At 42.5% G+C, this 27,639-nt stretch overlaps 1 protein-coding gene across 8 annotated transcripts in view; it reads left to right on the top strand.

Moving 5' to 3' along the window:
- LOC134323895 (R3H domain-containing protein 1-like) overlaps positions 1-27,639 on the top strand; it is a 110,608-nt gene that overhangs the window by 61,443 nt on the left and 21,526 nt on the right. For 5 of the 8 annotated variants that reach the window (XM_063005457.1, XM_063005458.1, XM_063005456.1 and 2 more), the window contains 14 exons: positions 4,212-4,347; positions 4,433-4,511; positions 4,675-4,734; positions 6,214-6,354; positions 6,587-6,695; positions 6,884-6,976; positions 7,086-7,114; positions 8,905-8,958; positions 9,077-9,300; positions 12,917-13,177; positions 18,039-18,211; positions 20,015-20,137; positions 22,147-22,422; positions 23,504-23,633. In XM_063005457.1, the coding sequence (XP_062861527.1) occupies positions 4,212-4,347; positions 4,433-4,511; positions 4,675-4,734; positions 6,214-6,354; positions 6,587-6,695; positions 6,884-6,976; positions 7,086-7,114; positions 8,905-8,958; positions 9,077-9,300; positions 12,917-13,177; positions 18,039-18,211; positions 20,015-20,137; positions 22,147-22,422; positions 23,504-23,633 (1,888 nt within the window). The remainder of the gene's footprint in view (positions 1-4,211; positions 4,348-4,432; positions 4,512-4,674; positions 4,735-6,213; positions 6,355-6,586; positions 6,696-6,883; positions 6,977-7,085; positions 7,115-8,904; positions 8,959-9,076; positions 9,301-12,916; positions 13,178-18,038; positions 18,212-20,014; positions 20,138-22,146; positions 22,423-23,503; positions 23,634-27,639) is intronic. The other 3 variants (XM_063005462.1, XM_063005460.1, XM_063005463.1) reach the window with 3 other exon arrangements.

Genomic DNA, 27,639 nt, shown 5'->3' with positions numbered 1-27,639 from the left:
ACTGCCCATTGCATAACAATGGAACCGGTGATCAGGTCCATATGTAAATCACAATGACCATTAATTACAATGGCCATGTGTGTCTTTCACACATGATTGGGGTAAAGCTCCTATTACGGCGTTGTATGATGGTGAGAGATGTACTCTCAGGTCCCCTCCCCGGTTCAGAGATGGTCGTTCCCTCTTCACGTAAATGGCCTCTTTGACTCCACGTTCAAACCAGCGTTCCTCCTTGTCAAGGATTGGTGGATTGTGCACGTTAGAGGGAATGTGTGTCAGCCGAGTATAGACGCCGTCAGGGTCCCTAGCAGTGGATTGGCTACACTAAATTGGGAGAAAAAGGGGGTAAAATGCATTAAAAAGAACTAAACCGACAGCAACTGAAAACTTGGGTAACATACCGATGCTTCTCTTATTCTAACGAGACCGGTGTGATGCTTGTCGTCATGGTAACGTGTACACTAAATGGTACCCTACACATGCTTGACATTTTGCTTGCATGCGTGTAAATGGAGATTTACATCTAACTGTTGTAGGTCTTCATGTTAATAACCATGACAACAGGATGTGGCACACTTACGTCATATAATGGAACATTTAGGCAAGCGTTCTTTCTGATCCTGTTTCAATTCGGCATTTTCGACTCCCATAAGCTCATGATACCAAGATTTAAATAATTTAGAGTCTATATGGAAAGAATTGTGATTATTTTATTCAACTAATTTACAGATTTCTTTAATGGGCTTGAAAGCAGTTTAAAAATGCAAGAGCTACGTTCAATTATTAATCATGGAACCAAGCTTAATGCACCAGCGCTGATGCTTTTTCTAGAAGTGTTGGTTTAGCTGCAGCTTCTATATACTACTTTTTTTTTTTTAAAGGAGGGGTGAGGTAACACAGCTCCCCTCATTTTTAATGTAAACATTACTTCTCCTGTGGACCCCATAAAAGAAAGCTTCTTTCAGAATGCTCCACGATTCCACGGGCGTCAAGTGGTGCGTCCGTTCTGCTCCGTTTCGCCTTTGTGCCCGGTTCGAAAAAACAAAACGGACCCCCGTGTTCGCCGCATTGTTAATCAAAGGAAAATGGGTAGGGGGCGGGAGAGAGGCGGCCCGATCCGAGCCATTGTGGAGGGAGCAAAGGCACAAGGACACCATTAAGCCCGAGGAGAAAGAAAAGATATGCAGCGAAAGCTTCTCGCCGGGGTGCCGGGGCTTTTCCACTTGGCAAATGGCAGGGTTTCAGACAGCTCAGGGCAAAAAAAATATAATCTGTTGCTAACACACTGAAGTAAAGGTCTGAATTTTGACGCAGTGGATTTGAACGCTTGGTGTTTAAGGCTGATGCTTAAAGGCATCACTGTTGGTGGTCGCTATATTAAAGTGCAGTGCTTCAACACTTTTCCTTCGCCTGGAGGTGATGGGATTTTTACTTCTTACATCAGTGGAGCTCAAGCGTTGTAGAAGCAACACGATTATTAGCAAATTATTCATTATCAAGTCTCATTATCGAGTATCCTCAGTTTTACCCTAGTTGCAGTTAGGCTTTTTCCTACCAAGTGTACATGCTGTATGCATAGATAAAAAAGCCTGAGACTTGAAAAGCTGTCTCGGTTCTTGTCGTAATAAAGATTATGATACTTTATTACTACATGTAAAGTGAAGTGAAATTAGAAATACTGCCTCATTAAAATATAAATCAGACATTTTATTTTTTCCACTTTTGTTATTTATATGATGTTTTTTTTTTGTCATGGTAACGTATACACTAAGTGGTACTCTACACATGCTTAACATTTTGCTTGCGTGCGTGTAAATGGAGATTTGCATCTAATTGTTGTAGGTCTTTATGTTAATAACCATGACAACACGATGTTCACATTTACATCATATTATGAAACATTTGGAAAAGTGTTCATTCTGATCCCGTTTCAATTTTTTCCACTTTTGTTTTTTATATGATGGGTTTTTTTTTTAAATGCATTTTCTCTCCATTTTCCTCCCGATTTAGCACACTCAATTTGGTCTTCCGCTGCTACCAGAGATACCAGATTGCATCCGAGGAGAGCACGTCGCTGTACATGCCTCTTCCGACACGTGCACAGCCCTCCTCTTCTCGGCCCTGCATTCTGCACAGGCGTCTCTTCCGCCAATCAGGGTCCTTACACGGCGTATGAAGACCCACCCACCCACACATAGTCCGGCCCCCACCCTGCAGATACGGTGGCCAATTAGTATCTGCTGCAGGCACTGCCAATTGTGCTTTAGGTTTTGATTCATACCTAAATATGATAGGCTGCATGTGCAGAAATACAGAATGTACAAATAGTAACAATAAGATTAATATACGCTAATCACTATTATTAATATTGTTATTATTATTTACATAAAAGTTACTTATGTAACATTTGTGTGGATATGCACGTTCAGTAATGCAGAGTGATAAAAAGTCCATGTACTGAGAAATTGGTTAGTGGTGGGGTCATAGTTTTTAAACCCTTATAATGGGGCAACTTGCCGAAATAGGTTACATTTACGATTACTGTAAATGTTTCACAGAGGAGCTTTTTGACCTGTAGTGATTTGGAAGGTTGTACATCATTTATAGTGCGCAAATGATTAATTAACCTCAACACAGCGATAACTACAGCAGATCTTTCTTTGTTCCCATGACTAAAAGTAAATATCTAATGAGCCGAGTATAAATATTTGTACTAATAATAAAAGCCGACGCAAATACAGAGGAAAGTGATCTTATGAAAAAAAAATTCTTTTTAGAACAGGGGCATTATATTAATGCTCTTGACAATTATTTTTTGCTTAGTTTTTTATTTATTTATTCCTTGTAAAATATATGAATTTCGATATCTGCTTTGATTTAACATGTTTCAATGTTCAGGTAAACTGCTAAAATTTGTCTTCATTTACCTCAATGTTTCTGGACACAGGGATTGATTGGAACCAGCACTTTAAACAAAGTATTTTATTATTTTTGGACACTTTATTACGAATACCTTTGTCATTGTACAAGTACATCGATATTCAGTGTTCTCTACTCTAAAAATAATAATAATATTTATGTATACACTGATCAGCCATAACATTAAAACCACCTTCTTGTTTCTACACTCACAGTCCATTTTTATCAGCTCCACTTACCATATAGAAGCACTTTGTAGTTCTACAATTACTAACTGTAGTCCATCTGTTTCTCTACATACCATTTAACCTACCATTGTTCTTCAATGGTCAGGACCCTCACAGGACCACCACAGAGCAGGTATTATTTAGGTGGTGGATTATTCTCAGCACTGCAGTGACACTGACATGGTGGTGGTGTGTTAGTGTGTGTTGGTCGCTGGTATGAGTGGATCAGACACAGCTCACTCACTGTCCACTCTATTAGACACTCCTACCTAGTTGGTCCACCTTGTAGATGTAAAGTCAGAGACGATCGCTCATCTATTGCTGCTGTTTGAGTTGGTCATCATCTAGACCTTCATCAGTGGTCACAGGACGCTGCTCACGGGGCGCTGTTGGATGGATAGTTTTGGTCGGTGGACTATTCTCAGTCCAGCAGTGAGAGCGAGGTGTTTAAAAACTCCAGCAGCGCTGCTGTGTCTGATGCACTAATACCAGCACAACACACACTAACACACCACCACCATGTCAGTGTCACTGCAGTGCTGGGAATGATCCACCACCCAAATAATACCTGCGCTGTAGTGTAACAAAGCATGCAGAGAAACAGATGGACTACAGTCAGTAATTGTGGAACTACAAAGTGCTTCTATATGGTAAGTGGAGCTGATAATATGGACAATGTGTGTAGAAACAAGGGGGTTTAGAAACAAGTCTATGTAAATGAAGAATTGCACCTTGCACACTTCTCTATTGGACTGATTGTATATACTTCTTTACCCTGCAACTAAGGAGAAAGCTGCAACTAAAGATAGTATTACATAGTAATTACATCTTTAAAGGAGAACCGTCACATTTGGCTGTTTTTTAATATTCATGCATCATGCATGTAGGGAGAGAACCATCTCTAACCTCACTTTCACTTAACAATGTATGAAATCATCGATCTAGGATCTCAATTTTTTTTTACCTTATTAATATTGATCCATAGTCGTATTTGACTGCTCCCTTTAGGCTAGGTGGGGGTGCTAATACTCATTCCTAACAACCACCGATTTTTTTCACCCACAGGATGAATTTCAGATCAAGCTGTCTCAGTCTTTCGACAAAGAGAACACGCCAGCTAGTCAAATCAAAGACGACGGAGAGAAAACGTCCGAAAAGCTGGAGAAATCGGAAAACATGCAGCGCAAAATGCTGTCAAGAGGTGCGTGCTCGTAAAAATGTGCGATGATTTGTATTTTCGGGTTTATAAAAACAGCTTTCAGATTCTTTGCTTTTTCTCTCTAAAGATTCCAGTCAGGAATACACAGACTCGACTGGCATTGATCTACACGAGTTCCTAGTAAACACACTGAAAAACAACCCCAGGTTCGTAGAACTTTTTCTTGCTGTCGACTTGGTATTTGCATTCAGTTCTCAGTTTATTCAGCTTGAAAGTAAATTCTGATGCACCTGCTGGTCTCCCAGTAGTCGTTTCGGAGGTGATGATGAAATAATAATGGTGTAAATGTTTGTGCTTGGTCTACTGCAGGGACAGAATGATGCTGCTGAAGCTGGAACAAGACATCCTCGACTTTATCAGTAACAATGAGTGAGTTAATGCTTCCCTCAGGCACATTATTTCGCCACTGGCTGTTTTTCATCAAGTATTGTAACTTGTATGGGTTTTTTTTTTTTTTACTCCCAGAACTATTCTTTTTACCTTGCTCTGGGTGCAGGAGAGAAATGTTACTTCAGGCTAAATCAGACATGACTCAATCCAGCGGGTGATGTCTGTATCAACCCCCCCCCCCACACACACACACTGTTTCGGGGTGGCTCGGTGGGTAGCACGGTCACCTCACAGCAAGAAGTTCCTGGATTTGATTCCCAGTTGGAGCGATCCGGGTCCTTTCTGCGTGGTTTGCATGTTCTCCTCATGTTTAAGTGGGTATCCTTCCACAGTCCAAACACATGCAAGTGAGCTGAACTGCAGACGCAAAATTGTCCATGACTGTGTTTGACATTAAACTTGAACTGATGAATCTTGTGTAACCAGTAACTACCAGTTAAACTCCTAATCAGGGTGCCCAGGTGGCGCAGCGCGATATTCCGCTAGCACACCAGCGCAGAGATTCTGAACTCCTCAGTTCGAAACTCAATTGGCAGCAGACTCTTAACTGACTACAGTGTCTGCTAAGGCAGGATGACCGGACTATATGGGTGGGGTCTTCAAACGCTGTGCAAGGACCCAGATTAGCACATAGAGGCGCCTGTGCAGAAAGCATTGGTGAAAAAGAAAGGGTCCGCTAGGGACTGCACCAGGAAATACACTGATCAGCCATAACATTAAAACCACCTCCTTGTTTCTACACTCACTGTCCATATAGAAGCACTTTGTAGTTCTAGAATTACTGACTGTAGTCCATCTGTTTCTTTGCATGCTTTGTTAGCCCCCTTTCATGCTGTTCTTCAATAGTCAGGACCCCCACAGGACCACTACAGAGCAGGTATTATTTAGGTGGTGGATCATTCTCAGCACTGCAGTGACACTGACATGGTGGTGGTGTGTTAGTGTGTGTTGTGCTGGTATGAGTGGATAAAACACAGCAATGCTGATGGAGTTTTTAAACACCTCACTGTCACTGCTGGACTGAGAATAGCCCACCGACTAAAAATATCCATCCAACAGCGCCCCGTGGGCAGCGTCCTGTGACCACTGATGAAGGTCTAGAAGATGACCAGCTCAAACAGCAGCAATAGATGAGCGATCACAGGACAGTGAGTGGACAGTGAGTGGACTGTGTCTGATCCACTCATACCAGCACAACACACACTAACACACCACCACCATATTATTGTCAATGCAGTGCTAAGAATGATTCACCACCTAAATAATAAGATGGACAACAGTCATTAATTGTAGAACTAGAAAGTGCTTCTATTTGGTACGTAGAGCTGAATGATGAAATAAAAATGGACAGTGAGTGTAGAAACAAGGAGGTGGATTTAATGTTATGGCTGATCGGTGTATACCTTCCTCGAGGAGAGAAATGGGAGCTGCATAAATGAATATTCTTCACTGTTTCAGGAGCCATAGGAGAAAGTTTCCCCCCATGACCTCCTACCACCGAATGCTCCTACACAGAGTTGCTGCTTACTTCGGCTTAGACCACAACGTCGACCAAACCGGGAAATGTGTCATCATCAACAAAACTAGCAATACAAGAATGTGAGTGTTCTCTCAGTCAGCTCTCAAGTCAGACAGCTTAGGCTGCACAATATTCTCAAGCAAAACCGATTTCTCCCAGCGTCATTTAAAAAAAAAATGCACTTTGCATTTTGCTGGCAAGAAAATCTAATTATATCGCTGGCTTCACAGATTGCGGCTGGCAGGGAATCATGGGTTTCTCAAAACACTTCCTCGATCATAACTGGCGGATTATATTTCTTTGCCTGTTTAGACCAGATCAGAAGTTTTCTGAACACATCAAAGACGACAAGATGGATGATTTCCAAAAACGCTACATCTTAAAAAGGGACAACTCTAGCATCGACAAAGATGACAACTTGGTAGGTGGTGTGTTTATTTAAAAAAATAATAGAAAAAGATCAATGGCTTTAACAACTCTTAAACTTCTAAACTTGTCAAGAATTGACATGTCGTTTTTTTTTTTTTGATGGATGGGGTTTGGATAGAAACTGTTCCTTGTATATATGAAACAAAAAATGCACATCTAAAGCAGGCGCTTGTGTTTCAGATGCGAATGAGGCTGAAGGATGACAGAAGAAGTAAATCGATAGAGGAGCGTGAAGAGGAATATCAGCGGGCCAGAGACAGAATATTTGCTGACGTGAGATTCCTGATTCTTTTTTACACCCGTCAGTTGTTTTTTCCTTCACACATAGACACGCCTAGAAAATGCTTCGACACAGGGAACTCACTGTGAATTTCTCTTGCAGGGTATGGATTCTTTCCAGTTTGACAGAAGGTGAGAAATTTATTGTTATTTAATTTTTTTTACCATTTGGCTACATTACAGAAGCATCTTGTGATTTCCAATTCCTTGATAACACCTCCTCTGCATCTTGCACCTTCGGCATGTGTGCAGTTGCTGGGCTCTCCTTTTCACTTCTGAAAAGGGGTAGCACTGTCGCCTCACAGCAGGAAGGTCCTTGGTTTGACTCCCGTGTGGAGTGGTCCGGGTCCTTTCTGTGTGGAGTTTGCTTTTTCTCCCCAGCTCTTGTTTCCTCCTACAGTCCAAAGACATGCAAGTGAGGTGAATTGGAGATACAAAATTGGCCATGACTGTGTTTGACATTAAACTTGAACTGATGAATCTTGTGTAACCAGTAACAACCTGTCTGGTCATAAATGTAACCAAATTGTGTAGAACATGATATTAAAATCCTAATAAAATAAATAAAAATAAATAAACTTGGCCGCTCAGGTGGCGCAGCTGTAAATTACACTAGCACACCGAGCTGGGATTTCGAATACATCACATCGAATCTCAGCTCTGCCATCCGGCTGGGCTGGGCGGCTACATGAACAACGTTTGGCTGTTGTTCATCCAGGTAGGGAGCCGGATAGGGACCTCATAACTGGTGCAATTACGACTGCTGGCTGATTGATGGCGTCTGCACAGAGTAGAGAAATAATGCTGGTCAGGGTGTGGCTCTCCGTGCACAAGGCTGATTGGCATGAGAACTCGCCTCGTGTAGGTGCAAAAGATGCACGTGTCGGAGGGGGCGTGTGTCAGTTCGCTTTCCTCAATCAGGGACGGGGGTCAGCACCGGTAGAGAGGAAGCATAACGCAATCAGGTAAAAATTGGACGTGCTAAAAATGTTTTATATATTCAAACAAGATGTTAATTTATAGAAATAAATAATAAACAAAAACACAGAAGCTTTAATGTGTGGGTGCTCAGGTGTTGCCAAGATTTTTACCGCAACCCAGGTAATGCAAACAATGCATCAAATTCATCAAAACAAAACACAAAAAAATATACTTAATTAATAAAAATGGAGGCAATCTGGTCCCACTGTGGTTTACAAGATTGAACTTAAGCCTCCACAAGTGGGCGTTCGTGTACCAGTTCATTTCCTTTTTTATGTGCCCACTACTTCTGAGATCTCGAATCCCCGGCGATACGTTTGACCTGCAGATGCACCCAAACAGTCCAGTTGGCTATGCCTGAAGGTGTGGTAGTTCAAACTGGTAGTATTGATGCTGTGCAGTTTTATCTGATGCTGTCTGGTTAGGGGGTTTGCACTAGGGATGGGGTATTCACAGGCTCTCTGTGCTCAGTTCTCTGTAAAGCTCAGCTAGGGACGGGTTCAAGAATGCGGCTGGTTACTGCCTGCCTGTATGTGGGGTGGTGCAAGCAGCAAGAAGCATTGCAGTAAGGGAATTGCAAATTAGATCAGTTGCAGTACATTAGGTAAAGGGGGGTGTTTTGTTCAACTATCGCTCGTTTTACATTTAAAGACATTTAAACATGGCCTGCTCCCATGTGGAGACATTGTTTTAATGGGAGTCGTGATCTCAGTTCTTAAAGACGTACCAGGCTATATAGAATTTCAAGTAAATGATTACGTTCTAATGTTTCTGTAATCCAGCCCTATCATTTCAGGAGAGAGCATGCATTTGCTGGGTGGCTGAATCCCTCACCGCTCTCCTGAACTATATAAACCTAGTTCAGCTGCTAATATCATGTCTGACAGATCTGATCAGTTTGAACCCTGGGGAAATTAAAGCTACCTTTCTTCTCTCGGCAGGATCCAGGAGGACGATGCTTGTAACAACACTCAGCAGAGGCGGCAGATTTTCAGGTATTTTTTTCTTTATTTCTTTATTTTTCCAGCCCAGATGGTTTTATTCCTAGGATTTCATACAAGCGTCTGAAATGGTCAGCTTTTAGTTTTTTTTTTTTTTTTTTTTCCGCTTTAGGCTGAAGCATGGGCGTTCTGGGAACGGAACCAGTCGGCAGAGCAGCTCCGAGAACGAGGCTCGTTCCTCCGAGCCCCGGCCGTGGAGCAGCACAGACTCCGATAGCTCCAACCGCAACCTGAAGCCAGCCATGACCAAGGCGAGCAGCTTTAGCGGCATCTCGCTGCTTATACGTGGTGACAGCTCCAGCAGCGGCAAGAGCGCCTCACGGCTTTCTAAAACGGGTACGTTTTATACACCTGTCTCTTGTCTCAGTGCTCCATTTACCAGCTTCCCACAGGCTTAAAGTATGATCTGTTAGTCTTTATTTGATATGTTATACCTAGTAATGCTTTGCTGCTTGGCTTTAAGGACAGACAGATTATCTCACTCAAATGTGTACAAAAGTTAAAAATCGATGTAATTTAAAGGGACATGTTTTGCCAGGTTTGGGATTACTGTCATTTCTGCAACTGTTCATATAAAATTACTATGTTACCTGCAAATCTGTTGATAATTTGGTGGTGAATATAACATTGTACCTTCATTATTCCACAGTGGCCGTGAAAAAGTCACGTAACCCTTAATCCTTTAATGGTCTCCATTTGGTTGAGCTTATATTGAGTCTAAATACTTTAGTAATATTGAGCTGTATTTAAATAATGTGTTAAGCTCAAAATGATTGATAGGCCGCTCAGGTGGCACAGCAGTAAAACATGCTAGCACACCCGAGCGGGATTTTGAATACATCGTATCGAATCTCAGCTCTGCCATCCGGCTGGGCTGGGAAGCTACATGAACAACGATTGGCTGTTGTTTACAGCAGCACTTCCCAACCTTTTTTGCACCACGGACCGTGTCATATAAGATATAATTTCACGGACCGCCGGGGGTGGGATGATTTAAAATAGAAGAACTATACTGATTAGTTATACAAATTAGCTTTTTTCACTGCGACGAGAAGCTGCTTCCACCTGGGGGTGATATGAGACGATAAACACCCATGTGTTGAAAATAAAAGCCGTGTTTTCATTGCTGATGTAGCGATCTTTAATTATTTATTCTTTCTGTGTGGCCCGGTAATAAACGTACCACGGACCAGTACCATGGCCCGGTGGTCGGGGACCACTGGTTTATAGGATGGGACAAGCCTGACCAGGAGTCCTCATAACTGGTGCAATTACGACCTCTGCGGGCTGATTGATGGCACCTGCCTGCGCAAAGTTATGGAATAATGTGTTGATCGGGGTGTGTCTCTCCATACACAAGGCTGATCCGCATATGAACTCGCCTTGTGCAGGTGAAAAGATGCAGTTCTTGGTTTTAAGATCTTATTGAAATACTGTGTGCATTGTTGTTGGTATAGTCCCAAGAAACTAAGAAATGCAAAGAAATATAATATTTTTTAAACATTATTTCACTGGTGAGACCATTAAAGGGTTAAGAGATTTTTTTCTGAGTGGACAGACATAATCTAACACCCACAAAAAGAAACGGTTGCAGAAATAATGAAAATCACATGATCAAATGTATGTAAACCTCTGACTTTGACTGTATGGCTTTAGCAGTTCGCTGAAACTCTGCATCGTTGGGCAGTACTAACATGACCTGCTGTGCTCTTTTTTCTACTGCATGCCTTTTATAGATTTATTAAATTGGCTGATCAAGTTTAACTGCATGCATGTCCACATTGCATGATTATATACACTGAGCTCTGCCTCGGTCATTCATGAATTCATTGGTGGTTTAACTACAGAATTAGGAGGTTCGTCGCGCTGCCCTGAGTATGATGTGACATGATCCTGTCTAATATTGCCCTATAAGTTAATTAGGACATAAATATTATTTACTTTATTAATTTGCAGTACCTGATTTCTATGAATGACAGTCAGTTGTTTCAAATAAAATAATTATTTTACCATCCTTGCATTCCATAGTTTAAAATACCAGATTGTGTGAGCATGCCATGTATCTGTGAAAATAATAAAGGTGCATAAGGCATCTGATATTCTAAACTTAGAACTTTGTCTAAAAGCTTTAAGATCAGGTTGTGCTACAAAATAGGGCAGGTCTCAAATTCCCCTTGCAGAAGTCACATTTGCACCAGCATTAAGGGTCCACGTTGACCAGTTGTACCAGTTAGATGCTCTGAGGATGAGCTAGAACATTAGACCTTCAGTCTAATATGAGTCTTGATTGTCAAATAAAATCTATGACACTTTACTTTTATGGCATTTAGCAGACGCCGTTATCCAAAGCGACTTACAGTTCTAACCAATTACAGCGCAAACAATTTAGTCTTAAGGACCTTGCTCATGGGCCTAAACAGTGGCAGCTTGGCGGTGGTGAGGCTAGAACCAGCTACCTTCTGATAACAAGTCCAGTACTTTAACCACTGAGCTATCACTGCTCGGAGAGCATATTGTGTCCTGTGTAAAAATTTGCAGCTAAAAAAAAGGCTCAGTGTCTTTACACATTTAAGAAGAGGCGCTAGCTAGCGTGCAGACCTCCTAGATGTGGAGGTACATCGACACACAAGAACATATCAGCCATAACATTAAAACCACCTCACCTTGTTTCTACATTCACTGTCCATTTAATTAGCTCCACTCACCATATAGGAGCACTTTGTAGTTTACAATTACTGACTGTAGTCCATCTGTTTCTCTGCATACTTTGGTAGCCCCCTTTCATTCTGTTCTTTAATGGTCAGGACCACCACAGAGTAGGTATTATTTAGGTGGTGGATCATTCTTAGCACTGCAGTTACAATGACATGGTGGTGGTGTGTTAGTGTGTGTTGTGCTGGTATGAGTGGATCAGACACAGCAGCGCTGCTGGAGTTTTCAAATACCGTGTCCGCTCACTGTCCACTATTAGACACTCCTACCTAGTTGGTCCACCTTGTAGATGTAAAGTCAGAGACGATCGCTCATCTATTGCTGCTGTTTGAGTTGGTCATCTTCTAGACCTTCATCAGTGGTCACAGGACGCTGCCCACAGGGTGCTGTTGGATGGATATAATTTTGGTTGGTGGACTGTTCTCAGTCCAGCAGGGACAGTGAGGTCCATTGGTGCTGCTGTGTCTTATGCACTCATACCAGCACAGCACACACTAACACACCACCACCATGTCAGAGTCACTGCAGTGCTGAGAATGATCCACCACCCAAATAATACCTACTCTGTGGTGGTCCTGTGGGGGTCCTGACTATTGAAGAACAGGGTGAAAGCAGGCTAAAAAAAGTGCGCAGAGAAACAAATGGACTACAGTCAGTAATTGCAGAACTACAAAGTGCTTCTATATGGTAAGTGGAGCTGATAAAGAGGACAGTGAGTGTAGAACAAGGAGGTGGTTTTAATGTTATGCCTCATCGGTGTATGTGTAATACAAAACAAATTAAGGGAAAAGAAGAGTCTAGTGAACACATAAAATCTTTTAACACTATTTTCTGTCCCTGAGTCACACACAGGATGACAAATGAGCATTAAAAAGTGATTTGTTAAATTAACTGAATAATTCATCAAGAAATTAATTAACTTGTCATTCAATGCTAATAAACTGATGATCTTTTTTTCGTTGCTCTGGTCCCTGAGGTAATTAAAATAGAAAATGTATGGCATGTGTTTGGTATATTAAAAAAAAATGTACAGTTTCTTTTTTTGGAAGCAATCTAAAGCTCATGTCGACCTTAACCAGAAAAATCCCCAATGAATTCCACCAGCTATTGAAGCTTTAGGGCTTTCATTTAGCTCTTCAGACCTCTTATTACATCTAGCATGGTGCTGCATGGTGTATTTCTGCACTGTCTGTCACTCAAGGCTTCTGTCCTTGCTTCCTCCTTCCCCCTTCTACTCTAGGTTCTGACTCTTCTAGTAGCGTAGGTTCTTCCACGGGCTCGCTGTCTCGCACCCAGCCTCCCCCTCCTGCGGCTCCTTCCCTAGTCCAGCCGGGTCACGCTCCGCCCATGGCGTATCCTACCATCGGCACTGGTAGCAGTGTGTCCTGTGAGGGTGGCAGGAGCGGGCCGCCTGCAACCGCACCTAACACTAGCTACTATTTGCTTCCCCTGGAAGCGGCGGCAGTACCGCCCGGAAGTATCCTGCTCAACCCACACACAGGTTGGTACGAACGTAGGCTTAATGGTTCTCTGAATGCGCAACTGGTCAACTGTTATACTCAAACTAGCAATTTCGCCTTGACTTAGCCTTCTAGCTCAACCCACACACAGGTTGGTACGAACGTGTGTGTGGGTTGAGCTAGAAGGTCCGTAGGCTTAATGGTTCTCTGAATGCTGGGTTTAGCCCCAAGGCGCGATGGGAGATTTTAGCCGCAACCGGTCCACTGGTATACTTAAACTAGCAATTTCACCATGACTTAGCCTTCTAGCTATACTTGGGTTGCAATTTTAGAATATAGTCTGGTTATATGAGCTCCCTTTTTTAGCGCATCCAGCTGCCCGATTGCGTCATGCTTCCTCTCCACCAATGCCGATCCCCGCTCTGATTGAGGGGAACAAAGCCAACCCACGCCCCCTCCGACACGTGGGCAGCATGCCGTATGCATCTTATCACCTACACTTTGACGAGTGCAGTGAGCTCAGCATTGTGTACGGAGAGACACACCCTGATAGCACACTTTTCTCATCTCTGTGCAGCCAGCAGAGGTCGTAATTTCACCAGTCATGAGAGAGAGGCCCCATCCGGCTTAGTCCCGCCCATCTGAACAACAGGCCAATCGTTGTTCATGTAGCCGCTCGGCCTCTGAGCTGAGATTCGATACGATGTATTCGAGATCCCAGCTCTGGTTCCAGCGTGTTTTTTTTACCGCTGCGCCACCTGAGCGGCCCAATTCAGGTTCTATGTGAACATAAAGCTCTAGAAGTTTGGGGGTTTGGTGATGATCTGGCGCTCCTGTTTGACTTGCAGTTTGCAGGCAAAGCTTATTCAGGCCTCCTTAACAATATAAACTATAATAAACACTTTTGGCAGTTCGGATCTACCATGAATCAATGTAAAGCATCGATCCGTTTCAGAGATCAGCAGAGCAAGAGCAGTTCTATTAATCATAAGTGTGAATTCATGCAGACAAAAATCTGAACTTAATGTATTTATTATAATGTATTGAAATGCCATTGAATAAACACTTAATACTTGGAAAAAAATTAATTTGACCACACCTTTAGAGGGGTTTTGTCTTGCCATCTCCTTTAGCTACTAAATCTTTACTAACCCCGCTTTCGCTTTCCTTCACTCATTCAGTGTGAGATCACCCAAACATAGAGAAAGAAACTAATATAATAAGACTGTCTTTCTCTGGCGCCCTTGTTCTAGCTTCATCCAACAGTTAAACCGATGATTAGAAGCTTGCATGTCTTCTGGCATGTCGGTTCGGCACACCTTCAACTCGTGAAGAATCACTGGCTAATGATGCAGCTCCTATGCCGTTCAAATCCCGTCACACCAGCAGCCGTCCTCAGTGTTACAGGGCAAAGAATAAAGCAGCTGTTCTCTGCGGTACCGAAAATAAGGGGGTCTGGAGGATGGCTGGTGTTCTGTCTGGTGTTAATAGATGAGACAGGAGGGAACTAGGGAAGATTTGAAATGTGCATGGGGATGATAACGTGCTATAATGCTGCCGCCGATATGTTTTAGTAAAGGAGACCAGGTGTGTAATTGCTTATTGACCTTCTTGAGCTGTACACAAATTGGGAATTTTTCTCTACCCTAGGAATTAATTGTAAATTGTACTTGCAGCAAAAGAAAGTATACAGGACTGAAAGGCCCAGGTTTAAATACATTAAACCCAATAATAAAAAAAAACCTAAGAATTTTAAATGAATAAATTACTTTTTATTCAATTTTCCTCCTTTTTTATTCTCCCCAGTCTTTGTTTTTATTTTATTTTATTTTATTTATGCATTTTCTTCCAATTTAGCGTAGTCAATTTGTCTTCCGCTGCTGGTGGATCCCTGATTGCAGTCGAGGTGGGTATATTGCCCTTTTTCACCCATTCACTCAGGGTGCTTACACAGTTTGAAGACCCCATCCACATAGTCCGGTCATCCCGCCCTAGCAGAACCGTGTCCGCTGCAGGTACTGCCAATTATTCCCGCTAGATGGCACCCAGTCGACCGGTGGAAACGCCGAGTTTCGAACCGAGGAGTTCAGAACCTCGGCACTGATGTGCTAGCGGAATATCCCTTTGTTCCACCTGGGCCTTTTCTCCCCAGTTTAATCGTATCCAATGTCTTTCGATTACCTCCATCCCTGAATGAGTATGGCCCACAGATTGTCAAACACCCCCCTAGCCAAGCCCCTTTTCCCCAAATCCAACAAACACAGCCAATCGTTTCTGTGTAGTACCCAGTCAGGTGGTCGATAGCGAAATGGATTAATTTGAGCATTTTTATGACTGGTCAGCATTTCAGCACAATCCTAGTTATTTAGTACAAAGATGTTCCCTGATTAAGGCTTATTTTTTATTTAAAACATATTTTTAATTACATTAAATATTAATTAATAATTAAAATAATTATATTTTTAAATAACTTTTTTTCATGCATTTGTATCGGGTCCAATTTACCCAGTTGCGCAAAACAACTAGGGATGTAACGATGCACCACAAGACAGTTAATAACCGATTCAAAAATTCCACGATTTAAATCGATTTGACATGTAAAATGCATCGATATTCACTTTAAACAGCACTGGCGCTATACACCTCGCCTGGTTGACGTCACTGGCGCTATATGCCTGGTTGCCAAATTTGGGGTTTTTCAGCCAAATTGGGCTTAATTCAAAATTGTTTCGCATAGGGCATTCATTATTTAGATAAATAAAAGATAATCACAAATACAGTATTTTATTTTATTTTTTTAAGAGAAATAATAAAAGGAAACTGTATTTGTCTTCAATTAAATTTTTTTTTTTTTAATCTGGAAAAAATTGTATGGTGAACCCGGTATCGTGCATCGCATCACATCGCATCGTGGGTAGAGTGTATCGTTACATCCCTAACAACAACATATAAACATTTCAACAAGTCAAACTGCTATCAGAGAGTTGAGACAGGTATTCAAATGGGTGTTTTTCAATTCTGGCTGATGGTTATTGTGATTTTACGGAAGGTTATTACAGGAGTGCCCTCGTCACTGATTACCGCAAGTCATTTTAATTACACCTTCTTTAGTTTTCTCGGCAGCACAAACATCTGTGAGTAAGAATTCATTACAGACTGATGAGCCTTCGCTTCACAAAAACGTTTTAATTAGGTTCCGCTAAAGTTGTCAAGGATTGATCCACATTATTAACAGCCAGTGAGCAATTTGAAAGACGATTTTAGTGTTTTCTCAACATTTGGCTGCTTCTGTTTACTTCTGGTGAAGTGCTCTAACATTTTTGCCTCATTAAATGTGAGTTTGTTAAGTTGGATCATATTTTGTATGCTTTAGTATAATTCTAATTTTTTAAGGAGCACTATGGTGTTATTTAATACATTTTTATGAAATTACTAATGTCATGACTATGTTTATTATACTACTTATTATTTTTTTTAACTGTAATGTGATTGCGCCACCCAGGACACATGTAAAACCAAGTAAAGATGCATCAAAATGTCCATAGATGAATGTTTTCTTTATAAGACAACTAGCTTTCCTAAATGAACTCAATGGCCTGAATAATATAAACGATACGTTGGCTTCTACCATGGTCACTGAATTGACTCTCTTCTGATAGGCTGTCACGGTTTTATACCCAGACTAGTGGTATTATGGTATGATATTTTTACAGTATGATTATACTTTGTTACAGAGCAAAGAATGAAGTAGCTGGGGGTCTGGAGGATGGCTGATCTGCAGTTAATAGATGAGACAGGAGGGAACTAGGAAAGATTTGAAATATGCATGGGAATGATATGTTAGATTCTGAGTTTAAGTTGGATAAGACGACTAGCTTTTCTAAATGAACTCAGTGTTTGGCCTGCGTAATATAAACAATACATTGGCCCTTTTCTGATTGGCTGACGAGATTTTATACCCAGACTAGTGGTATTATGCAATTATATTTTTACAGTATGATTATACTTTATTAGCTGTTTCATGTTGTTTAAACACAAACAATAAAAGAAAGAAAAGACCTGCTGAAGCGCCCCCCTATTTGGCGGAGAATGTTATATACTTTACTAGGGGTACATTTCTTATAGAGCTTTGGGCTATCAATTGTAAAGTTGAGAGTTTGAATTCCAGCTCTGCCATGCAGCCACTGTTGGGCCCTTGAGCAAGGCTCTTAACCCTCTTTGCTCCAGGGTGGCCGTACAATGGCTGACCCTGTGCTCTGACCCCAGACTCTAAACTAAGCGGGTAGCACTGTCGCCTCACAGCAAGAAGGTCCTGGGTTCGATCCCCAATGAAATCTGCCCAGGTGCGGCGGTCTGGGTCCTTTCTGTGTGAAGTTTGCATGTTTCTTCCCGTGTCTGTGTGGATTTCCTCCGGGTGCTCCGGTTTCCTCCCACAGTCCAAAGACATGCAAGTTAGGTGAATTGGAGATATAAACAAACAAACAAACTAAACTCAGGGATATGCAAAGATGGAGATTTTATTGTACTGTACATGTGTATATGTATATATGACAAATTAAGGCCTTCCATTCCATTATACCATATCCTTCGACTCTGATTTGTGCTAAAGGCATTCCCGAACTGTGCTACAGTTTCATTATTACACACTTATTGATTGAATTGGAACATCGAATGCAAGCCAGGACTTTTCCACCAACATCAGTAAGGCACGCTTCAAATTCTTTACTGTCTTACTGTAGCCAAACTACATTTTAATGCCCACGGTTTTGTTGCTGGATGTCCAAGCTCATGGCCAGCTGTCCACATACTTATGACCTCATAGTTTATTTAGAAAAGATTTTTGGAATGTGTAAATTTGTCCTGGACTTGATTATATACTAAATGTTTTATTTCTGTTGCTAGGCCAGCCTTTCATCAACCCGGACGGCAGTGCTGTGGTCTACAGCCCTAGCGCCCCTCCACCTCCTCCTCAGGCCTCCCGACCCCAGCAGTCTTTGCCTCCTCCACCTCCACCTCCCCCACCTTTACCCTCCGGTCCCCACCAGCATCAGTCCTCCAATCATGTCATCTCTCAGGTACCAGTCTTGGTTTGTTGTTCTACCAGTTTGACACTTTGTAAACTAAGCAGAATTAAACTATTGGTAGTATTCCCTTTAATAAAGTGTTACGGGATACACATTGGGCAATTGGGCTTGTGTGTATGTATATATATATATATATATATATATATATATATACACACCGATCAGCCATAACATTAAAACCACCTCCTTGTTTCTACACTCACCCATTTTATCAGCTCCACTTACCATATAGAAGCACTTTGTAGTTCTACAATTACTGACTGTAGTCCATCTGTTTCTCTATATACTTTGTTAGCCCCCTTTCATGCTGTTCTTCAATGGTCAGGACCCCCACCAGAGAGCAGGTATTATTTGGGTGGTGGATCATTCTCAGCACTGCAGTGACACTGACATGGTGGTGGTGTGTTAGTGTGTGTTGTGCTGGTATGAGTGGATCAGACACAGCAGTGCTGCTGGAGTTTTTAAACACCTCACTGTCACTGCTGGACTGAGAATAGTCCACCAACCAAAAACATCTAGCCAACAGCGCCCCGTGGGCAGCGTCCTCTGACCACTGATGAAGATCTAGAAGATGACCAACTCAAACAGCAGCAATAGATGAGCGATCGTCTCTGACTTTACATCTACAAGGTGGATGAACTAGGTAGGAGTGTCTAATAGAGTGGACAGTGAGTGGACACGGTATTTAAAAACTCCAGCAGCGCTGCTGTGTCTGATCCACTCATACCAGCACAACACACACTAACACACCACCACCATGTCATTGTCACTGCAGTGCTGAGAATGATCCACCACCTAAATAATACCTGCTCTGTAGTGGTCCTGTGGGGGTCCTGACCATTGAAGAACAGGGTAAAAGCAGGCTAAAAAAGCATGCAGAGAAACAGATGGACTACAGTCAGTAATTGTAGAACTACAAAGTGCTTCTATATGGTAAGTGTAGAAACAAGGAGGTGGTTTTAATGTTATGGCTGATCAGTGCTCTTGCCCACCATGTAATATTCAGTTAGTCATATTAATGCCTCACTATGCGTCAAGTCTAATGAACTGAGCGGGCAGTCATGTTTTTTCGATAAGTCAATTAAAAATGATAGATGGTGGGAAATTGCTGATGGTGGCATTTCACAGGCCGCTTATTGAGCTCCATGCGGCATTAATTGCTTGGCACAGGTATTTTGCTTGCTGTTAAGAAAAGATTCAATTTGTTTTTGCTGCTCTATTGTTAGGGGCACTAGTTGGCCAACCTCGTCTCTGCGAGTTATTGTAACAAGTATGAGCTCACAATGAAGGTCAGGGTGCACTTCAGTTTTCAAATGAGCATCTTTGGAGTTCAGACGGGTCGTTTTAGTAAATTGAATTCTGCTCGATGCTGGATCAAGTGCCGCTTTGATGCTCTGGAGGATGGGTGGGTGGGAGGGATGGGTGGTTTGCTTTGCGAATGATTGATTGTAAAAGTAAAAGTGGACACCGGTTATGTCTCATATTTTTGGTAGGCTCCAAAGTTGCTCTAATAAAATCCAGAAAATTTTTTTTAACCTTCAGTTTGGTTCAATCCGTCATTGTACATTTATCACTGTCGTCGCATCGAGCCGCCTAATTGGCTCAATTAACTTCATCACACCGCCCTAATTTTCTTTTCTCTTCCCCGACTAAGCCGCTTAACTAATGCGCCCCTCGGGGTGCACCCTGCTCTCTCGAATATTCCAGTGCCTGTGTCGATTCCCCTTCTGTCTTCTCTCCGTCTTTGACTAAACTTTTTTTTCCCTCCTTCTCGTCGTCTGTCTGCTTTCTCAGCCCCTCTGGTCTATCCAGCCCTGCGCTCAGCCTTTGCAGTACTCGGCGGTGTCTTACCCCCCACCACCACTGCCGCCGCCACCACAGCTCCTCTCCATCTCCCCTAACCAACAGTACACTGTGGTACCATTCTGACTTTTTAATCTTCTTATTGTTGCTGTTTCTTCCTTTCTCTATGTGTGTTCTTTATTTCATGTTGCATGCTGTTCATTTAGTCATGTTTTGGTTTACACTGATTTGGCATAACATTATGACCACCTTCCTAATTCCTAATTGTGTTGGTCTCTTTTTTGCTGCCCTATACGCAATAAACCGTGATGCACTGTGTATTCTGACACCTTTCTATCAGAACCAGCATTAACTTCTTAATAGCTTGTAACTACAGTAGCTCGTCTGTTGGATTGGATCACACGTGCATCAGTGAGCCTTGGCCGACCCTTGGACCACTTTGGTAGATACTGACCACTGCACACCGGGAACACCCCACAAGAGCTGCAGTTTTGGAGATGCTCTGACCAAGTCGTCGAGCCATCACAGTTTGGCCCCTTTCAAACTCATTTAAATCCTTACGCTTGCCCATTTTTCCTGCTTCTGCTTCCAACACATCAACTTTGAGGATAAAATGTTCACTTGCTGCATAATATATCCCACCCACTAACAGGTGCAGTGATAAAGAGACAATCAGTGTTATTCACTTCACCTGTCAGTGGTCATAATGTTATGCCTGATTGGTGTAGGTTTGTTTAAGATTGGGAATCTTGTCATGTGGTGAGATGTGTAATGTAGGAATGGGCACTGCTATTCAAACTTAACTTCGCTCTGACCGGGTATGTAAAAATAATACAGATAAAACAATACAAGTAACGTGTACTACAAGTGTCTAAGGGGTGGAACTGGATGGTCGAGGCACTGTGATGGATTAGTGTCCTCTCCGGTGAATGTTACTGCACCCACTGCAACCCTGTCACAGATAAAGCCATGATAATACATAAAAATAATAATATGAATGCCGCTCAGGTGGCGCAGCGGTAAAACACACTAGAACACCAGAGCTGGGATCTCAAATACGTTGTATCGAGTCTCGGCTCTGCCTGCCGGCTGGGCTGAGCAGCCGCATGAACAACGATTGGCCTGTTGTTCATATAGGGGTGGGATATTAAGCCGGATAGGGACTCTCTCATAACTGATGCAACTTTGACCTCTGCTGGCTGCAAGTCGAACCACTTCTGAATCATAATTGATAATAATTGAAATCAGGCTGCCTGATAGATGGTGGGTCTTAATAAAATATAGAAAAGCTCCTAGACGGCCGAATGTTGCCACCCCTAATGACACTCATTGGTCTCGTTCCTGCACTAGATGACCATGATCATCTTCACGTTCACTTCTCTGCCGTTTATTTGGCTGCAGTTCACGTGTTCTGCTACCCTCTTTCCTGACCTCCATCTACCAGTAAACATCTCCGAATCGCTCATTAAAACACAAGACAGCTTTGAATAATTAATTAGGAGCAGATGTTGAATTTTATATTCAGGGAGTAGAAATGCAGCAGATTCCATGTGGAGAAAATAAAACAAATTGATATGGATCAGTGATTAAGCTCTTGGGGTTTAGGTACTAAGTCCATTAATGTGGACAGAGGACTGGTGCAGAATCAATAAGACTATACAGACCTGGTCAAACGATTTATCATATCATCTTTAATAAAGATAGACTCCTTGGGCACTTTATTAGGTACAGCTATCAGGAATATATGATCATTGATTATTTTATGAGCTGCACCATGAACTTTATGGGTGTGTAATTACTGACTGTAGCTCATCTGTTGCTTTGCACACTACTGTGTAGGGGTGGCAGGTGCGGCAGTGTGGTTGGGATTTTTGAACACCTAGACATAAATAGTGCTCCAACCAAAAATACATGTTTTACTGCCTTCACTGCGACCCTGATCATGATAAAGCAGTTAAATATCAGTGTAAACAAATCCCTGCAAAATCCAGTTTATTACAAACACATTTGAATAGCAAAAATGCCCGTTCCTCATTCTGCACCTGGCATGGAATGCCATTCATAAAACCTTCCGTTGATGGTCTATGCTGACATTTCTATCTTGTATGTGTGTGACTCATCAGCAAGACAACCTGAGCACCCAGTTCAGCCACATGAATCTGGCGCGACAGCCATCGGGCGAGGGCCGAGACGCCCACACTGCCATGTACCCGTCCTCAATGGTGCTCCAGGCTCCGCCTCCTCCTCCCCCTCCTCAGCAGGCTGGTTACATGGTGCCCTTGCCCGGGCAGAGTGTGCCAACCCAGGCCTACTCCACTGCAGGGCCAGCACCAGGCCCGGTGCCTGTCAACCAACCGGTGATGCAACAGCAGGGCTACATGCAACAGCCTATGCAGCAGGTATGCTAATCTAATTTGATCGTAATAATGCAGATGGTGCATGTCTCATGTTTTTATTAATTCTGTCAAAATACATAAACATAATATACCTAGAACACTTTTGACATGGACTTAGGGCCACTATTCTTCAGTCACCACTGTTGATCATGAAAAATTGGATTATTTATGAATACACTAATAATACACACAAAGGGATTTGCACAGGGCAATTTTCCAGTCTGCCTAAACAACATAGTCATTCTTAAATGAACCCTATGGACAATATACTCAGTAATGGTTGTTAGAAGGTTACTCTTTATAGGGTTAAGAGTAGACCAGTTAATACATTCATACCATTTTAAAAATAGGAACAAGCAGATTCCCATTGTAAACATTATTGCTAATTAAATTAAACATCAAAAACCATAAACCTTTGTTTTAGGAAAAGAAATGGGTCGGCAGGCTGGTCACCTACATGAACTACGATTGGCTGTTGTTCACACAGGATGGGAAGCCAGACCAAGGCTACTTATAACTGATGCAATTACAACCTCTGCTGGCTGATTGATGACGCTTGTCCAGAGTCCAGGAATAATGTGTGGCTATCCATACACAAAGCTGATCCGCATATGAACGCCTCGTGCAGGTGAAAAGGGGGCGTGTGTCTCACTCTCCTCAATCAGAAGTGGAGATCAGCATCAGTAGAGAGAAAGCGTAATGCAGGTGAAAAGATGCAGTCGGTACTGCACACGTGTCGGAGGGGGCTCCTCAGTCAGGGTAATTGGATACGACTAGATTAGGGAGAAAAATTGCAAAAAAGAACAGAGATGGGAACAGAAGTGTCATTTAACTGGTACCAGTCTAATTCTTTACCTGTTTATTTGCAATTATAATTGATTGGTGATGGTTACACCTGTTCTGTTCTCTATTGCCAAGATGACAGATTTTAGTAATGCAGATGTTGCATGTCTTTCTGAACCGCACTATACTGAACAGACTGAACAGCTAGCAGAAGTGTGTGTGTGTGTGTGTGTTAACCAAAACGTTCTAATAACTCTGCATGTAATAATTCTGGGATTTCTCTTTTTACCCTTGTCCGCAGATGCCACCATGCTACTGCGCACCAGGCCAGTACCCTCTGTCCGGTCAGCAGTATCGTTCGGTTGGCACGGTGCAGTACAGTAGCCCTCAGAGCCAGCCGATGCCCCCTCCCCCTCCTGCCCAACAGCCAGGTAACCTTCAGAATCTGTCAGCATATTTACTTGTGTTTCTAAAATTAAGTCCTGATCCTGGATATAAAAGCCACATTTTGTGAACATACCAAATCCTACTAATATTTTACAGATCTACAGTAATGCGCATTTATTGTTAGTTTGTTGTTATTTTGGATCCTGAACTGCTTGCTCTGTTGGTTTATTTCTGTAGGTAATATAGCTGTTATTATTACTATTATTATTATACTGTAGTCACATGGGACTGGTGTTTTTCCTTCTATTTCATTTTCTTGATCTCAAGCGCTCTCTTTTTTTCTACTTTGAGGCTCTTTTTTGTGTCTGTACCAAGCATACCAAAAGACGCAAAGAGGAGGCGCTGAGAGCTAATTACAGTGATCAGAGCGTTCTAGCACTGGCATTGTGTTGCCCTTTCTAGCCAGAAACAAAGAGCACTTCTGATCGAATATGAAGCAAGCATTGTTTTTGTCTCCCTCATGTTAATTAGACGTTGCTGTTAGCTTGCACGCTCTGATGCACGCTTTGTTCTATTGAATTGTAGACGCTTTATTTATTATATAGTATTGCAAACTGAATCCCTTTATGAAAATTTTTTTATGCGATTGGGCTCTCGAGAACTGTCAAATGTCCCTTTGAGCGAGAAGCCTGGTCCGGATTGAATGGTGAACTAAGTAAACTAAAAGCGCCATGATGTTGAAAGGTCAAACAGCAGATGCTGTGTATTATCTTCAGCTAACGTAACAAGACGGTCGGCTTTGACTCAGAGTGGCTGAATGCGGGGCCGGGACACTGTATGAGAGGCACTACGATTCTCACAGTGAACCGGTCTCTTTTCCAGCCCCTCACTCCTCCTCAATCTACGTACGTTTCGTCCTTACTTTGATGGTGTGACAGCCTTGCTGAGATTTGTTGTTGGGTTCTAACAATCCAGGATGGGTATCAACATGAAACATCTGGACATTTGAGCCGTTGGGTAGCACTGTCGCCTCACAGCAAGAAGGTCCTGGGTTTGATTCCCAGGCGCTCCAATTTTTTCTTACAGTCCAAAGTCATGCAAGTGAGGTGAACTGGAGATTCAAAATTGTCCATGACTGTGTTTGATATTAAACTTAACCTGATGAATCTTGTGTAACCAGTAATTACCTGTCCTGTCATGAATGTAACCAAAGTATGTAAAACATGACATTAAAATCCTTATAAATAAATATACCTAATTTAATATTTTAGGTCCCTTTTTCTTCCTTTGCCACTTGTATCACCCCCTTGCTGGTCGGTAATAGGCTATCCACTACTTATTCACCTTCCAGCAACGTGCTTTTTTTTTTTAGACAGCTGTATTGCACACTGTCAGTCCTGCTGTCCTTCATGAAAATCCTTCTCCACTTGTCCGACCTTGATGCCCAGCCAGGTCACTAGCTCTGCTGAGATTTGAAATCGAGAGCTTGAGCTCTCCACAGTGTTATGTAGTTAAATTAGTAAAGGTTAATGACTTTGTGAGGACAGACATCATCTCTAACACGACACGAGTACTGACTGCACTTTAACTACATTAAATGTCCAACAGGATGTGGACCCCTGACTGAGTTTGTCAGGCATCCCATTCTACAATAATTTGCACTTATATATACATATAGTTGGCCCGAGTGTGCGTTCAGCCTTTACCCTTCTAGGAAGGCTTTTCACCAACCTTTGAGATCTGTCTAAATTGATTGTGTCCATCTAGTCAAAAGAGCATTTGTGAGGCCAAACTAGAAGGTCTGCCTAGCAATCAGCATTTCAGTTCAATCCAGGGGTGTTCATTGGGTTTAGGACAGTGCTCTGTTGGTGCTCAGTTATCACAGCCATCTAATACGCTAGCCCACCACCACTGCGTGCCTAGTTCAAATCTAAGCTGTTCTTTTGACCTACACAGACATGATTGGCTGTGCCTATCGAGACAGAGGGTTGCATAGGTTTTCCATTACTAGTGCCACAGAGCTGCACAGAGATAGTGGAATAATGAAGTGCAGTGCCTGACTCTTATTAGGAGTCATTGGGAGGTGGACGTGTCAGTGCGATCTTAGTGCAGGTCCCAAGCCCGGATAAAAATAGGAGGGTTGCATCATGAAGGGCATCCAGTGTAAAAACTGTGCCAAGTCTGAGAGTAGCCCAAAGGGAGTTTTTTAAATGTATTCCTTTTTTTAACTGCAGTGACATTTCGGGCTATTACTCACATTAACAATTCTTTTACAAAGCCACTTCCCTTTTTATATTTTTGGCAAAATGTGTTTAAATTTTACAGGGTTTAAAAAAGGACATACTTAAGCACCTCTAAATAAATTTTGTCAATATTGAATTAATAATGAATAATAATTAATAATACAATTGCAAGGTAAAACACACGCTTGCGCACCGGAGCTGGGATCTCGAATACATCATATCAAATCTCAGCTCTGCCATCCGGCTGGGCTGAGCGGCCACATGAACAACGATTGGCCTGTTGTTCATATAGGGGTGGGGAAGTAGTAAGCCGGATTGGGGCAAGCCGTAGCCTAGTGGTTAAGGTACTGGACTAGTAACCAGGAGGTCTCTGGTTCTAGCCCCACCAGCCAGGTTGCTGCTGTTGGGCCCTTGAGCAAGGCCCTTAACCCTCAATTGCTCAGACTGTATACTGTAACTGTAATGTAAGTCGCTTTGGATAACGGCGTCTGCTAAATGCCGAAAAGTAACTGATGCAACTACGACCTCTGCGGGCTGATTGATGCCGCTAGCACTCGCCCAGTGCAGGTGAAAAAATGCATACGGCTGCTGCCCACGTGTCGGAGGGGGTGTGGGTTAGCTTCGTCCTCCTTAATCAGAGTGGGGATTGGCATTGTGAAGAGGAAGCGCTAAAAGTCAGGAGAAAAAGGGGAGAAAATGCATAAACAAAATACAATGTAATGAATAAATAATAATACAATTGCAAATCACGTTTCACAACTAGGTTTAATAAATGCAAATGCTTGAATAGATAAATTGTTAGGAAGTGCCGTCAGAAACGATTACTCATTTGCCTTCCTCTCTGTTTGGAAGAAAAATACTTGCCCCAAAAGAATGTACTTTCTAACTCAGTTTAGTGAAGACACGAGGGAACATAATTTTCATCTTGATGTGCGAAACTATGATCAGATCAGCTGTGATGGATGAGCAGAATGAACCTCTCACTTGGGAAGGGGGAAGAAATGAAAAATCAGAGCGCCTGAGGAAACAAAACATCTGCTGTATCAAGGAAAGTGGCAACATATTGGTCCCCCTCAACGCAACATCTTAAATCTTAATCATAAGCTCTTGGCTGTGGAGGTTTTTTTTTTTAAAGCAACGACTCCAACAATGTCTTTGAAAGCACATTGAGTGCAGTGAGCGAGTGAGTTTTCCTCCAGGTTTCTGATTATCGTTGCCGTCTCCTCCGAGCTCGTTCGGGAGAATGTTTAATATTACATGCCCTTCATGCCGGCTCCCTAAAGCGGAGGTGAGAGAATCGACCCAGAAATAGCCGGCCTCTCTTCAGCGTCTCGCCGTGGGCCATCCGCTCCTTTTGTCCCACTTCATTTTTTTCTCATCATGGCTAAATTGATTGCTGTCACTTTGGCCAAAAGCTAGAAGAAATTGAAAATTGCTCCGTCCTCCGTACCCCCCCACCTTCTTCAGCTCCTACGCAGGCCTCCTATTGAGACTTCCCAGCGGGAACCTCCTCCGGTGAGAGCTTTTCAATAAACCCCCCTCCCTCTCTCCCGTCTGATAACCTTGACACCGATGCAAATGATCCTTTCTTGTAATGGGTGTGGGAACGAAAGCCTGCCGGCTGCTTTTATCATCTCACAGCTACTTGGTCCGTCGCAGCAAGCGATCGTTTTCTGTTTTGATTTAGTAACCTTAAAAGATGGGCTATTTCACAGTGCACAGGTGATTTAATTGATGGCATTTTTATAAAGCGAGTTTGTAGACTTACTTAGAGGTGATAAAAAGCCGTTTAGTGGCAAATGACTTG

Source organism: Trichomycterus rosablanca, chromosome 12 (assembly GCF_030014385.1).
Source record: "Trichomycterus rosablanca isolate fTriRos1 chromosome 12, fTriRos1.hap1, whole genome shotgun sequence".
Classification (NCBI taxonomy): domain Eukaryota; kingdom Metazoa; phylum Chordata; class Actinopteri; order Siluriformes; family Trichomycteridae; genus Trichomycterus; species Trichomycterus rosablanca.
This window is presented reverse-complemented; position numbering and strand designations above follow the sequence as displayed.